The 15,184-nt window shown below is 53.3% G+C and overlaps 1 protein-coding gene across 1 annotated transcript in view; it reads right to left on the bottom strand.

The window, feature by feature from the left end:
• Positions 1–15,184, bottom strand: part of LOC134338707 (protein-serine O-palmitoleoyltransferase porcupine-like) — a 44,386-nt gene that overhangs the window by 12,709 nt on the left and 16,493 nt on the right. Inside the window, exon 8 of the mRNA XM_063034753.1 lies at positions 14,231–14,331. Coding sequence (XP_062890823.1) covers positions 14,231–14,331 — 101 coding nt within the window. The remainder of the gene's footprint in view (positions 1–14,230; positions 14,332–15,184) is intronic.

The raw sequence follows: 15,184 nt of genomic DNA, 5'->3' as shown, positions 1-15,184 counted from the left end.
CCGGGGTCAGACCCACACCTGGTGCACCGTACATAGTTCTTGACTCCATATCCGCTGAAGTCAGACCTACACTGGGAGCACCATACACAGTTCCCATCTCCATATTCCCCAGGGTCAGGCCTACACCAGGAGCACCATGCACAGTTTCCATCTCTGTATTCCCCTGGGTCAGACCCACACTGGGAGAACTGTGCACAGTTCCTATCTCTGTATCCCTGAATCAGACCCACACCAGGAGCACCGTGCACAGTTCCTGTCTCTGTATCCCTGCGTCAGACCCACACCAGGAGTATTGTCTGCAATTGCTGTCATTGTACTGTACTCCTGTTGTAGACTACACTGTGATTACAGATTTCATAATATGAGAAAATATGTGATCATAAGACCACAAGATAAAGGAGCAGAATTAGGCCATTCAGCCCATCGAGTCTGCTCTGCCATTCCATCATAGCTGATCCCGGATCCCATTCAACCCCATACACCTGCCCTCTCACCATATCCTTTGATGCCCCGACCAATCAGGAATTTATCAACTTCTGCTTTAAATATACCCACGGACTTTGGCCTGCACCACAGTCTGCGGTACAGCATTCCACAGAGTCAGCATTCGGCTGTAATTCACCGTGCAGTTTGAGAAGGAGAAGCTAAAGTCAGATAGAAACATAGAAACATAGAAAATAGGTGCAGCAGTAGGCCATTCGGCCCTCCGAGCCTGCACCACCACTTATTATGATCATAGCTGATCATCCAACTCAGAACCCCGCCCCAGCCTTCCCTCCATACCCCCTGACCCCTGTAGCCACAAGGGCCATATCTAACTCCCTCTTAAACATAGCCAATGAACTGGCCTCAACAGTTTGCTGTGGCAGAGAATTCCACAGATTCACCACTCTCTGTGTGAAGAAGTTTTTCCTAATCTCGGTCCTAAAAGGCTTCCCCTCTATCCTCAAACTGTGACCCCTCGTTCTGGACTTCCCCAACATCGGGAACAATCTTCCTGCATCTAGCCTGTCCAATCCCTTTAGGATCTTATACGTTTCAATCAGATCCCCCCTCAATCTTCTAAATTCCAACGAGTACAAGCCCAGTTCATCCAGTCTTTCTTCATATGAAAGTCCTGCCATCCCAGGAATCAATCTGGTGAACCTTCTTTGTACTCCCTCTATGGCAAAGATGTCTTTCCTCAGATTAGGGGACCAAAACTGCACACAATACTCCAGGTGTGGTCTCACCAAGGCCTTGTACAACTGCAGTAGTACCTCCCTGCTCCTGTACTCGAATCCTCTCGCTATGAATGCCAGCATACCATTTGCCTTTTTCACCGCCTGCTGTACCTGCATGCCCACTTTCAATGACTGGTGTATAATGACACCCAGGTCTCATTGCACCTCCCCTTTTCCTAATCGGCCACCATTCAGATAATAATCTGTTTTCCTATTTTTGCCACCAAAGTGGATAACTTCACATTTATCCACATTAAATTGCATCTGCCATGAATTTGCCCACTCACCCAACCTATCCAAGTCACCCTGCATCCTCCTCACAGCTAACACTGCCACCCAGCTTCGTGTCATCCGCAAACTTGGAGATGCTGCATTTAATTCCCTCATCCAAGTCATTAATATATATTGTAAACAACTGGGGTCCCAGCACTGAGCCTTGCGGTACCCCACTAGTCACCGCCTGCCATTCTGAAACGGTCTCGTTTATTCCCACTCTTTGCTTCCTGTCTGCTAACCAATTCTCCACCCACACCAATACCTTACCCCCAATACCGTGTGCTTTAAGTTTGCACACTAATCTCCTGTGTGGGACCTTGTCAAAAGCCTTTTGAAAATCCAAATATACCACATCCACTGGTTCTCCCCTATCCACTCTACTAGTTACATCCTCAAAAAATTCTATGAGATTCGTCAGACATGATTTTCCTTTCACAAATCCATGCTGACTTTGTCCGATCATTTCACCGCTTTCCAAATGTGCTGTTATCACATCCTTGATAACTGACTCCAGCAGTTTCCCCACCACCGACGTTAGGCTAACTGGTCTATAATTCCCCGGTTTCTCTCTCCCTCCTTTTTTAAAAAGTGGGGTTACATTAGCCACCCTCCAATCCTCAGGAACTAGTCCAGAATCTAACGAGTTTTGAAAAATTATCACTAATGCATCCACTATTTCTTCGGCTACTTCCTTAAGCACTCTAGGATGCAGACCATCTGGCCCTGGGGATTTATCTGCCTTCATCCCCTTCAATTTACCTAACACCACTTCCCTACTAACATGTATTTCGCTCAGTTCCTCCATCTCACTGGACCCTCTGTCCCTTACTATTTCTGGAAGATTATTTATGTCCTCCTTAGTGAAGACAGAACCAAAGTAATTATTCAATTGGTCTGCCATGTCCTTGCTCCCCATAATCAAGTCACCTGTTTCTGTCTGCAGGGGACCTACATTTGTCTTTACCAGTCTTTTCCTTTTTACATATCTATAAAAGCTTTTACAGTCCGTTTTTATGTTCTCTGCCAGTTTTCTCTCATAATCTTTTTTCCCCTTCCTAATTAAGCCCTTTGTCCTCCTCTGCTGAACTCTGAATTTCTCCCAGTCCTCAGGTGAGCCACTTTCTCTGGCTAATTTGTATGCTACTTCTTTGGAATTGATACTATCCCTAATTTCTCTTGTCAGCCACGGGTGCACTACCTTCCTTGATTTATTCTTTTGCCAAACTGGGATGAACAATTGTTGTAGTTCATCCATGCAACCTTTAAATGCTTGCCATTGCATATCCACCGTCAATCCTTTAAGTGTCATTTGCCAGTCTATCTTAGCTAATTCACGTCTCATACCTTCAAAGTTACCCCTCTTTAAGTTCAGAACCTTTGTTTCTGAATTAACTATCTCACTCTCCATATTAATGAAGAATTCCACCATATTATGGTCACTCTTACCCAAGGGGCCTCTCACGACAAGATCGCTAATTAACCCTTCCTCATTGCTCAAAACCCAGTCCAGAATAGCCTGCTCTCCAGTTGGTTCCTCGACATGTTGGTTCAAAAAACCATCCCGCATACATTCCAAGAAATCCTCTTCCTCAGCACCTTTACCAATTTGGTTCACCCAGTTTACATGTAGATTGAAGTCACCCATTATAACTGCTGTTCCTTTATTGCACACATTTCTAATTTCCTGTTTAATACCATCTCCGACCTCACTACTACTGTTAGGTGGCCTGTACACAACTCCCACCAGCGTCTTCTGCCCCTTAGTGTTACGCAGCTCTACCCATATCGATTCCACATCTTCCCGGCTTATGTCCTTCCTTTCTATTGTGTTAATCTCTTCTTTAACCAGCAACGCCACCCCACCTCCCCTTCCTTCATGTCTATCCCTCCTGAATATTGAATATCCCTGAACGTTGAGCTCCCATCCCTGGTCACCCTGGAGCCATGTCTCTGTGATCCCAACTATATCATAATCATTAATAACAATCTGCACTTTCAATTCAACCACCTTATTACGAATGCTCCTTGCATTGACACATAAAGCCTTCAGGCGCTCTTTTACAACTCTCTTAGCCCTTGTACAATTATGTTGAAAAGTGGCCCTTTTTAATGCTTGCCCTGGATTTGTCGTCCTGCCACTTTTACTTTTCTCCTTTGTACTTTTTGCTTCTACGCTCACTTTACACCCCTCTGTCTCTCTGCACTGGTTCCCATCCCTCTGTTGTGAACTAACCTCCTCACGCCTAGCCTCTTTAATTTGATTCCCACCCCCCAACCATTCTAGTTTAAAGTCACCTCAGTAGCCCCCGCTAATCTCCCTGCCAGGATATTGGTCCCCCTAGGATTCAAGTGTAACCCGTCCTTTTTGTACAGGTCACGCCTGCGCCAAAAGAGGTCCCAATGATCCAAAAACTTGAATCCCTGCCCCCTGCTCCAATCCCTCAGCCACGCATTTATCCTCCACCTCATCGCATTCCTACTCTCACTGTCGCGTGGCACAGGCAGTAATCCCGAGATTACTACCTTTGCGGTCCTTTTTCTCAACTCCCTTCCTAGCTCCCTATATTCTCCTTTCAGGACCTCATCCCTTTTCCTACCTATGTCATTGGTACCTATATGTACCACGACCTCTGGCTCCTCACTCTCCCACTTCAGGATATCTTGGACACGATCAGAAATATCCCGGACCCTGGCACCAGGGAGGCAAACTACCATCCGGGTCTCTGGACTGCGTCCACAGAATCGCCTATCTGACCCCCTTACTATCGAGTCCCCTATCACAACTGCCCTCCTCTTCCTTGCCCTACCCTTCTGAGCTACAGGGCCAGACTCTGCATCAGTATTACAGTGGAGTAAGTGGAATTACAGAAGTGCTGGACAAAGTGTGGAGCACAGTAGTGTAGTGGTTGGCACAACGCTTTACGGTACAGGGGACCCCAGTTCAATGCCTGTAAGGAGTTTGTACGTTCTCCGTAACTGTGTGGGTTCCCTCTGTGTGCTCTGGTTTTCTCCCACAGCCCAAAGACGTACCAGCTGGTAGGTTAATTGGTCATTGTAAATTGTCCTGTGATTAAGCTACCATTAAGTGGGGGAATTGGTGGGAGGTGTAGCTCTAAGGGCAGGAAGAGCCTACTCTGCACTAAATAAATAAAATAAATAAATAAGTTGATTGAAAGGGGACACTAGCAGGGATGATGGCAAAACAGCAATGGCTGGAGGTTCTGCGGACAAATTAGAAAGCGCAGGACAGGTACGTCTCAAAGATAAATTAGTGTTCTAAAGGCAACTGTGGCTGATAAGAGAAGTCAAAGACAGCACAGAAACAAAGGAGAGGGCACATAATATAGCAAAAATCTGTGGGAAGTTAGAGGTTTGGGAAGTGAGCCCATAATATAAAAGAGGATAAAAAGAGGCAAGAGTAGATATCAGACCACTGGAAAATGACGCTGAAGAGGTAGTAATGGGGGACAAAGAAATGGCAGACAAACTGCATAAGTATTTTGCATCAGTCTTCACTGTGGAAGACGCTAGCAGTATATCAGAAATTTGAGTGTGTTACGGAGCAGAAGTAAAGAGAAGGTGCTTGGGAAGTCTGAACGTGGTAGATCAGTCACCTGGACCAGATGGACTACACCCCAGGGTTCTGAAAGAGGTGGCTGAAGAGATGTGGAGGCATCTTTCAAGAATCACCAGATTCTGGAACGATTCTGGAGGACCGAAAAATTGCAAACGTCACTTCACTCTTCAAGAAGGGAGGGAGGCAGAAGAAAGAAAATTATAGACCTGTTAGTCTGATCTCAGTGGTTGGTAAGATGTTGGAGCCAATTATTAAGGATGAGATTTCAGGGTACTTGGAGGCACATGATAAAATAGACCAAAATCAGCATGGTTTCCTCAAGGAGAAGTCTTGCCTGACAAATCTGTTGGAATCCTTTGAGGAAATAACAAGCAGGATAGACAACGGAGAGTCATTAGATGTCTTTCAGAAGGCATTTGACAAGGTGCCACACAAAGCTACTTAGCAAGGTAAGAGCCCGTGGTATTACAGGAAAGGTACTAGCGTACATACAAGATTGGCTGATTGGCAGGAGGCAAAGAGTGGGAATAAAGGAGGCCTTTTCTGGTTGGCTGCCCCTGTTTCGCAGGGGTCGGTGTTGGGACCATTTCTTTTTACGCAGTATGCCAACGACTTGGAATACAGAATTAATGCCTTTGTGGTCAAGTTTGCAGATGATATAAAGATAGGTGGAGGGACAGGTAGTGTTGAGGAAGCTGGGAGTCTGCTGAGGGACTGAGACAGATTACAAGAATGAGCAAAGAAGTGGCGAATGGAATATAGTGTAGGAAAGTACACAGTGATGCACTTTGGTAAGAGTAATGAAGGCATAGACTATTTTCAAAATGGGGAGGAAATTCAAAATTCAGATGTGCAAAGGGACTTGGGAATCCTCCTGCAGGATTCCCTAAAGGATAACTTTCAGGTTGAGTCGGTGGTGAGAAAGGTAAATGCACTCATTTCCAGAGGACTAAAATATGAAGGCATGGATGTAATGCTGAGGCTTTATAAGGCATTGGTCAGACCACATGTCTGAGTTCGGTGAGCAGTTTTGGACGCCTTTCCTAGGAAAAGGTATGCAGCATTGGAGAGGGTCCAGTCCCAGGAATGAAAGGGTTAACATATGAGCGTTTGATGGCTCTAGGCCTGTACTCGCTGGAGTTTAGAAGACTGGATCTCACTGAAACCTATCGAATGGTGAAAGGCCGAGATAGGGTGGATCTGGAGAGGATGTTTCCTAGGACCAGAGGGCACAGCCACGTAATGTAAAGATGTCCCTTTAGAACAGGGGTGCCCAACCTTTTTCGCACCACGGCCCGGTTTAATATTGAATATTCTTGCAGAGCGGCCGACCATGGGGTGGGGCGTGTTCAAGTAGGGTTGCCAACTTTCTCACTCCCAAATAAGGGACAAAAGTAGCAGTCAAATACGGGACACTTGTGTTTACCCCGAGAAAGACTACCATGACGCCTTGCGCGGGCACCTGTGTGCGCATGCGTGACGTGCCGATTTGTTTTTCTACAATTCGGTTTTGGCTTAATCTGCCCGATTCTGCTCAGTGAAACTACACTGTACATACATTATTTCTACTTTATATAGGCTGTGTATTTATCATATCATTCCTGCTTTTACTATATGTGAGTGTTATTTTAGGTTTTATGTGTTATTTGGTATGATTTGGTAGGTTATTTCAAGTTCAACAGTGTGTGGCAGGGAATGAGGAAAGGTGCAGCCGACTCATATCGTTTCATATCGCCAAATCATATCGTTTTCTCGTGGCCCGGTAGCACACGCTTTGCGGCCCGGTGGTTGGGGACCACTGCTTTAGAACAGTTATCAGTGTTAGAGTGAGTTTTTTTTGGGTAGATGATTTGTTTAGACTTAAATGACTTTGGCCTGCAGACTTCCATTTTAACTGTTTGACAAAGGACTGTGGACTGAGTCCACCACAATGGGCTTCCTAGAAGGTGTGAATACCGGATGCTTCTGGCACCGTAGTTTGACCAGATGCTGTAGTTTCGAAGACAGTATTATCTATACATTATAAGTATTAATTGTCTTCTACGTTAGCACGTAAAATGCCAAGTAAATCCTAAAGGCTGTGGATACCAACCCAGACATGTTGGCGTCAGAAGGAAAGGATGGTGTGATATTTTGTATGTAACTTCAAAAGGAAGCATTGTCTGTAACTTTTTAAGTAGCGATTGCCTTTGTGTTTAGCATATAAATATCGAGCCCATATTGGGCTAGCAGACCTTTCTGCGGAAAGCGTCCCCGTCTGTAAAATGCCCGCTGTACTTTGTTGTGTCGAATAAAGAAGCTGCTTTGTATCTACCAGTGACTCTGTCTCTCCAGTGATCTCATCCACGCTACAACAATGAGGAGGAATTTCTTTTGCCCGAGGGTGGTGAATCTGTGGAATTCATTGCCACAGGCAGCTAAGGAGGCCAAGTCATTGGGTATTTAAAGCTGAGGTTGATAGGTTCTTGATTAGTCAGGGCCTCAAAAGTTATGGGGAGAGGTCTGGAGAATGGGGTTGAGAGGGATAATAAATCAGCCACGATGGAATGCAAAGAAGGGAAAACCTGCAGATGCTGGAAATCCGAGCAACACACACAAAATACTGGAGGAATTTAACAGGCCAGACAGCATCTATGGCAAAGAGTACAGTCAACGTTTCGGGCAGGACAGGAGAAAAGACGATGAAGAGGAGGTTTAAAAGGTGGGGGGAGGACAGGGACACAAGGTGATAGGTGAAACCGGGAAGGGGAGGAGGAGGGGTGAAGTAAGGAGCTGGGAAGTTGATTGGTGATAGAGATACAGGGCTTGAGCAGGGGGAATCTAACAGGTGACAGAAGGCCCTGGAAGAAAGAAAAGGGGGGAGAAGCACGGGGGGGGGGCGTGATGGGTAGGCAAGGTGAGAGAGCGAGAAAAGGGAATGTGGAATGGTGAAGGGGACGGGGGCCATTACCGCAAGTTTGAGTAATCGATGTTCATACCATCAGGTTGGATGCTACCCAGACGAAATACAAGACCTCTGTCCTTCACCGTTCCCCATACAGAGATGGGAACTGTGCACGGCGCTCCCGGTGTGGGTCTGACCCAGGGATACGGAGATGGGATCTGTGCACGGTGCTCCCGGTGTGGATCTGACCCAGGGATAGGGAGACGGGAACTGTGCACGGTGCTCCCAGTATGGGTCTGACCCAGGGATAGGGAGATGGGATCTGTGCATGGTGCTCCCAGTGTGGGTCTGACCCAGGGATAGGGAGACGGGAACTGTGCACAGTGCTCCCAGTGCGGGTCTGACCCAGGGATACGGAGATGGGAATGTACACTGTGATCCCGATGTGGGTCTGACCCAGGGATACGGAGATGGGATCTGTGCATGGTGCTCCCGGTGTGGGTCTGACCCAGGGATACGGAGATGGGATCTGTGCACGGTGCTCCCGGTGTGGGTCTGACCCAGGGATACGGAGATGGGAATGTACACTGTGTTCCCGGTGTGCGTCTGACGCTGGGATACAGAGATGGGAACTGTGCACGGTGCTCCCGGTGTGGGTCTGACCCAGGGATACAGAGATGGGAACTGTGCACGGTGCTCCCCGTGTGTGTCTGACCCAGGGATACGGAGACGGGAACTGTGCACGGTGCTCCCGGTGTGGGTCTGACCCAGGGATAGGGAGATGGGATCTGTGCACGGTGCTCCCGGTGTGGGTCTGACCCAGGGATAGGGAGATGGGATCTGTGCACGGTGCTCCCGGTGTGGATCTGACCCAGGGATAGGGAGACGGGAACTGTGCACGGTGCTCCCAGTATGGGTCTGACCCAGGGATAGGGAGATGGGATCTGTGCACGGTGCCCCCGGTGTGGGTCTGACCCAGGGATAGGGAGATGGGAACTGTGCACAGTGCTCCCATTGCGGGTCTGACCCAGGGATACGGAGATGGGAATGTACAGTGTGTTCCCGATGTGGGTCTGACCCAGGGATGCGGAGATGGGATCTGTGCATGGTGCTCCCGGTGTGGGTCTGACCCAGGGATAGGGAGACGGGAACTGTGCACAGTGCTCCCAGTGTGGGTCTGACCCAGGGATACGGAGATGGGAATGTACACGGTGCTCCCGGTGTGGTCTGACCCAGGGATAGGGAGATGGGATCTGTGCACGGTGCTCCCGGTGTGGGTCTGACCCAGGGATAGGGAGATGGGATCTGTGCACGGTGCTCCCGGTGTGGGTCTGACCCAGGGATACGGAGATGGGAATGTACACGGTGCTCCCGGTGTGGTCTGACCCAGGGATAGGGAGATGGGATCTGTGCACGGTGCTCCCGGTGTGGGTCTGACCCAGGGATAGGGAGATGGGATCTGTGCACGGTGCTCCCGGTGTGGGTCTGACCCAGGGATAGGGAGATGGGATCTGTGCACGGTGCTCCCGGTGTGGATCTGACCCAGGGATAGGGAGACGGGAACTGTGCACGGTGCTCCCAGTATGGGTCTGACCCAGGGATAGGGAGATGGGATCTGTGCACGGTGCTCCCGGTGTGGGTCTGACCCAGGGATAGGGAGACGGGAACTGTGCACAGTGCTCCCAGTGCGGGTCTGACCCAGGGATACGGAGATGGGAATGTACAGTGTGTTCCCGATGTGGGTCTGACCCAGGGATGCGGAGATGGGATCTGTGCATGGTGCTCCCGGTGTGGGTCTGACCCAGGGATAGGGAGACGGGAACTGTGCACAGTGCTCCCAGTGTGGGTCTGACCCAGGGATACGGAGATGGGAATGTACACGGTGCTCCCGGTGTGGTCTGACCCAGGGATAGGGAGATGGGATCTGTGCACGGTGCTCCCGGTGTGGGTCTGACCCAGGGATAGGGAGATGGGATCTGTGCACGGTGCTCCCGGTGTGGATCTGACCCAGGGATAGGGAGACGGGAACTGTGCACGGTGCTCCCAGTATGGGTCTGACCCAGGGATAGGGAGATGGGATCTGTGCACGGTGCTCCCGGTGTGGGTCTGACCCAGGGATAGGGAGACGGGAACTGTGCACAGTGCTCCCATTGCGGGTCTGACCCAGGGATACGGAGATGGGAATGTACAGTGTGTTCCCGATGTGGGTCTGACCCAGGGATGCGGAGATGGGAGCTGTGCATGGTGCTCCCGGTGTGGGTCTGACCCAGGGATAGGGAGACGGGAACTGTGCACAGTGCTCCCAGTGTGGGTCTGACCCAGGGATACGGAGATGGGAATGTACACGGTGCTCCCGGTGTGGTCTGACCCAGGGATAGGGAGATGGGATCTGTGCACGGTGCTCCCGGTGTGGGTCTGACCCAGGGATAGGGAGATGGGATCTGTGCACGGTGCTCCCGGTGTGGGTCTGACCCAGGGATACGGAGATGGGAATGTACACGGTGCTCCCGGTGTGGTCTGACCCAGGGATAGGGAGATGGGATCTGTGCACGGTGCTCCCGGTGTGGGTCTGACCCAGGGATAGGGAGATGGGATCTGTGCACGGTGCTCCCGGTGTGGGTCTGACCCAGGGATAGGGAGATGGGATCTGTGCACGGTGCTCCCGGTGTGGATCTGACCCAGGGATAGGGAGACGGGAACTGTGCACGGTGCTCCCAGTATGGGTCTGACCCAGGGATAGGGAGATGGGATCTGTGCACGGTGCTCCCGGTGTGGGTCTGACCCAGGGATAGGGAGACGGGAACTGTGCACAGTGCTCCCAGTGCGGGTCTGACCCAGGGATACGGAGATGGGAATGTACAGTGTGTTCCCGATGTGGGTCTGACCCAGGGATGCGGAGATGGGATCTGTGCATGGTGCTCCCGGTGTGGGTCTGACCCAGGGATAGGGAGACGGGAACTGTGCACAGTGCTCCCAGTGTGGGTCTGACCCAGGGATACGGAGATGGGAATGTACACGGTGCTCCCGGTGTGGTCTGACCCAGGGATAGGGAGATGGGATCTGTGCACGGTGCTCCCGGTGTGGGTCTGACCCAGGGATAGGGAGATGGGATCTGTGCACGGTGCTCCCGGTGTGGGTCTGACCCAGGGATACGGAGATGGGAATGTACACGGTGCTCCCGGTGTGGTCTGACCCAGGGATAGGGAGATGGGATCTGTGCACGGTGCTCCCGGTGTGGGTCTGACCCAGGGATAGGGAGATGGGATCTGTGCACGGTGCTCCCGGTGTGTGTCTGACCCAGGGATAGGGAGATGGGATCTGTGCACGGTGCTCCCGGTGTGGGTCTGACCCAGGGATAGGGAGATGGGATCTGTGCACGGTGCTCCCGGTGTGGGTCTGACCCAGGGATAGGGAGATGGGATCTGTGCACGGTGCTCCCGGTGTGGGTCTGACCCAGGGATAGGGAGATGGGATCTGTGCACGGTGCTCCCGGTGTGGATCTGACCCAGGGATAGGGAGACGGGAACTGTGCACGGTGCTCCCAGTATGGGTCTGACCCAGGGATACGGAGATGGGAACTGTGCACGGTGCTCCCCGTGTGTGTCTGACCCAGGGATAGGGAGATGGGAACTGTGCACAGTGCTCCCATTGCGGGTCTGACCCAGGGATACGGAGATGGGAATGTACAGTGTGTTCCCGATGTGGGTCTGACCCAGGGATGCGGAGATGGGATCTGTGCATGGTGCTCCCGGTGTGGGTCTGACCCAGGGATAGGGAGACGGGAACTGTGCACAGTGCTCCCAGTGTGGGTCTGACCCAGGGATACGGAGATGGGAATGTACACGGTGCTCCCGGTGTGGTCTGACCCAGGGATAGGGAGATGGGATCTGTGCACGGTGCTCCCGGTGTGGGTCTGACCCAGGGATAGGGAGATGGGATCTGTGCACGGTGCTCCCGGTGTGGGTCTGACCCAGGGATACGGAGATGGGAATGTACACGGTGCTCCCGGTGTGGTCTGACCCAGGGATAGGGAGATGGGATCTGTGCACGGTGCTCCCGGTGTGGGTCTGACCCAGGGATAGGGAGATGGGATCTGTGCACGGTGCTCCCGGTGTGGATCTGACCCAGGGATAGGGAGACGGGAACTGTGCACGGTGCTCCCAGTATGGGTCTGACCCAGGGATAGGGAGATGGGATCTGTGCACGGTGCTCCCGGTGTGGGTCTGACCCAGGGATAGGGAGACGGGAACTGTGCACAGTGCTCCCAGTGCGGGTCTGACCCAGGGATACGGAGATGGGAATGTACAGTGTGTTCCCGATGTGGGTCTGACCCAGGGATGCGGAGATGGGATCTGTGCATGGTGCTCCCGGTGTGGGTCTGACCCAGGGATAGGGAGACGGGAACTGTGCACAGTGCTCCCAGTCTGGGTCTGACCCAGGGATACGGAGATGGGAATGTACACGGTGCTCCCGGTGTGGTCTGACCCAGGGATAGGGAGATGGGATCTGTGCACGGTGCTCCCGGTGTGGGTCTGACCCAGGGATAGGGAGATGGGATCTGTGCACGGTGCTCCCGGTGTGGATCTGACCCAGGGATAGGGAGACGGGAACTGTGCACGGTGCTCCCAGTATGGGTCTGACCCAGGGATAGGGAGATGGGATCTGTGCACGGTGCTCCCGGTGTGGGTCTGACCCAGGGATAGGGAGACGGGAACTGTGCACAGTGCTCCCATTGCGGGTCTGACCCAGGGATACGGAGATGGGAATGTACAGTGTGTTCCCGATGTGGGTCTGACCCAGGGATGCGGAGATGGGAGCTGTGCATGGTGCTCCCGGTGTGGGTCTGACCCAGGGATAGGGAGACGGGAACTGTGCACAGTGCTCCCAGTGTGGGTCTGACCCAGGGATACGGAGATGGGAATGTACACGGTGCTCCCGGTGTGGTCTGACCCAGGGATAGGGAGATGGGATCTGTGCACGGTGCTCCCGGTGTGGGTCTGACCCAGGGATACGGAGATGGGAATGTACACGGTGCTCCCGGTGTGGTCTGACCCAGGGATAGGGAGATGGGATCTGTGCACGGTGCTCCCGGTGTGGGTCTGACCCAGGGATAGGGAGATGGGATCTGTGCACGGTGCTCCCGGTGTGGGTCTGACCCAGGGATAGGGAGATGGGATCTGTGCACGGTGCTCCCGGTGTGGATCTGACCCAGGGATAGGGAGACGGGAACTGTGCACGGTGCTCCCAGTATGGGTCTGACCCAGGGATAGGGAGATGGGATCTGTGCACGGTGCTCCCGGTGTGGGTCTGACCCAGGGATAGGGAGACGGGAACTGTGCACCGTGCTCCCAGTGCGGGTCTGACCCAGGGATACGGAGATGGGAATGTACAGTGTGTTCCCGATGTGGGTCTGACCCAGGGATGCGGAGATGGGATCTGTGCATGGTGCTCCCGGTGTGGGTCTGACCCAGGGATAGGGAGACGGGAACTGTGCACAGTGCTCCCAGTGTGGGTCTGACCCAGGGATACGGAGATGGGAATGTACACGGTGCTCCCGGTGTGGTCTGACCCAGGGATAGGGAGATGGGATCTGTGCACGGTGCTCCCGGTGTGGGTCTGACCCAGGGATAGGGAGATGGGATCTGTGCACGGTGCTCCCGGTGTGGGTCTGACCCAGGGATACGGAGATGGGAATGTACACGGTGCTCCCGGTGTGGTCTGACCCAGGGATAGGGAGATGGGATCTGTGCACGGTGCTCCCGGTGTGGGTCTGACCCAGGGATAGGGAGATGGGATCTGTGCACGGTGCTCCCGGTGTGTGTCTGACCCAGGGATAGGGAGATGGGATCTGTGCACGGTGCTCCCGGTGTGTGTCTGACCCAGGGATAGGGAGATGGGATCTGTGCACGGTGCTCCCGGTGTGGGTCTGACCCAGGGATAGGGAGATGGGATCTGTGCACGGTGCTCCCGGTGTGGGTCTGACCCAGGGATAGGGAGATGGGATCTGTGCACGGTGCTCCCGGTGTGGGTCTGACCCAGGGATACGGAGATGGGAACTGTGCACGGTGCTCCCCGTGTGTGTCTGACCCAGGGTGCTACAAAACCATGCATTAGAGTGATGAGGCAGAGGACCCAGCTGCCAGTTTCACGCTCTGTGCTTCATGTGGTACGGAAGGACAGACGGAGGGAATTGCACGGCTGTTGGAGGGAAGGGATTCGGTGTTCGTGGATGGGGGCAGGGGTTGGTAAGGGGTATTACTTGGTACCTACAGGTGTTTAGCCAGCGGGACATGGGTATATTCCAGCTCGTCACAACCTCCACCATGGAGCGAGGCAATTCGATGTTCCAGGGCCGCGACACCACCAGGTCCCTGAGGAGGGAGAGACAGAAGAATCTACAGTGGATTCCACACCCGTGCCACACCCACCTCTTCCCCAATCCCCGGTCTGCCCCTGCTCCTTCTCCCCAAATGCCCACTCTGCCACCACTCCCCCCAAATGCCCACTCTGCCACCACTCCCCCCAACTGCCCACACTGCCACCACTCGCCCCAAATGCCGACTCTGCCACCACTCCCCCCAACTGCCCACTCTGCCACCACTCCCCCCAACTGCCCACACTGCCACCACTCGCCCCAAATGCCCACTCTGCCACCACTCGCCCCAAATGCCCACTCTGCCACCACTCCCCCCCAAAATGCCCAGTCTGCCACCACTCCCCCAACTGTCCACTCTGCCACCACTCCCCCCCAAAATGCCCATTCTGACACCACTCCCCCCAAATGCCCACTCTGCCACCACTCCAAATGCCCACACTGCCACCACTCGCCCCAAATGCCCACTCTGCCACCACTCCCCCAAATGCCCAGTCTGCCACCACTCGCCCCAACTGCCCACTCTGCCACCACTCCCCCCCAAATGCCCACTCTGCCACCACTCCCCCCAACTGCCCACACTGCCACCACTCCCCCCCAAATGCCCACTCTGACACCACTCCCCCCCAACTGCCCACTCTGCCACCACTCCCCCCCAACTGCCCACTCTGACACCACTCCCCCCAACTGCCCACTCTGCCACCACTCCCCCCAACTGCCCACTCTGACACCACTCCCCCCCAACTGCCCACTCTGACATCACTCCCCCCAACTGCCCACTCTGCCACCACTCCCCCCCAACTGCCCACTCTGCCACCACTCCCCCCCAACTGCCCACACTGCCACCACTC

Source organism: Mobula hypostoma, chromosome 28 (assembly GCF_963921235.1).
Source record: "Mobula hypostoma chromosome 28, sMobHyp1.1, whole genome shotgun sequence".
NCBI lineage: Eukaryota > Metazoa > Chordata > Chondrichthyes > Myliobatiformes > Myliobatidae > Mobula > Mobula hypostoma.
This window is presented reverse-complemented; position numbering and strand designations above follow the sequence as displayed.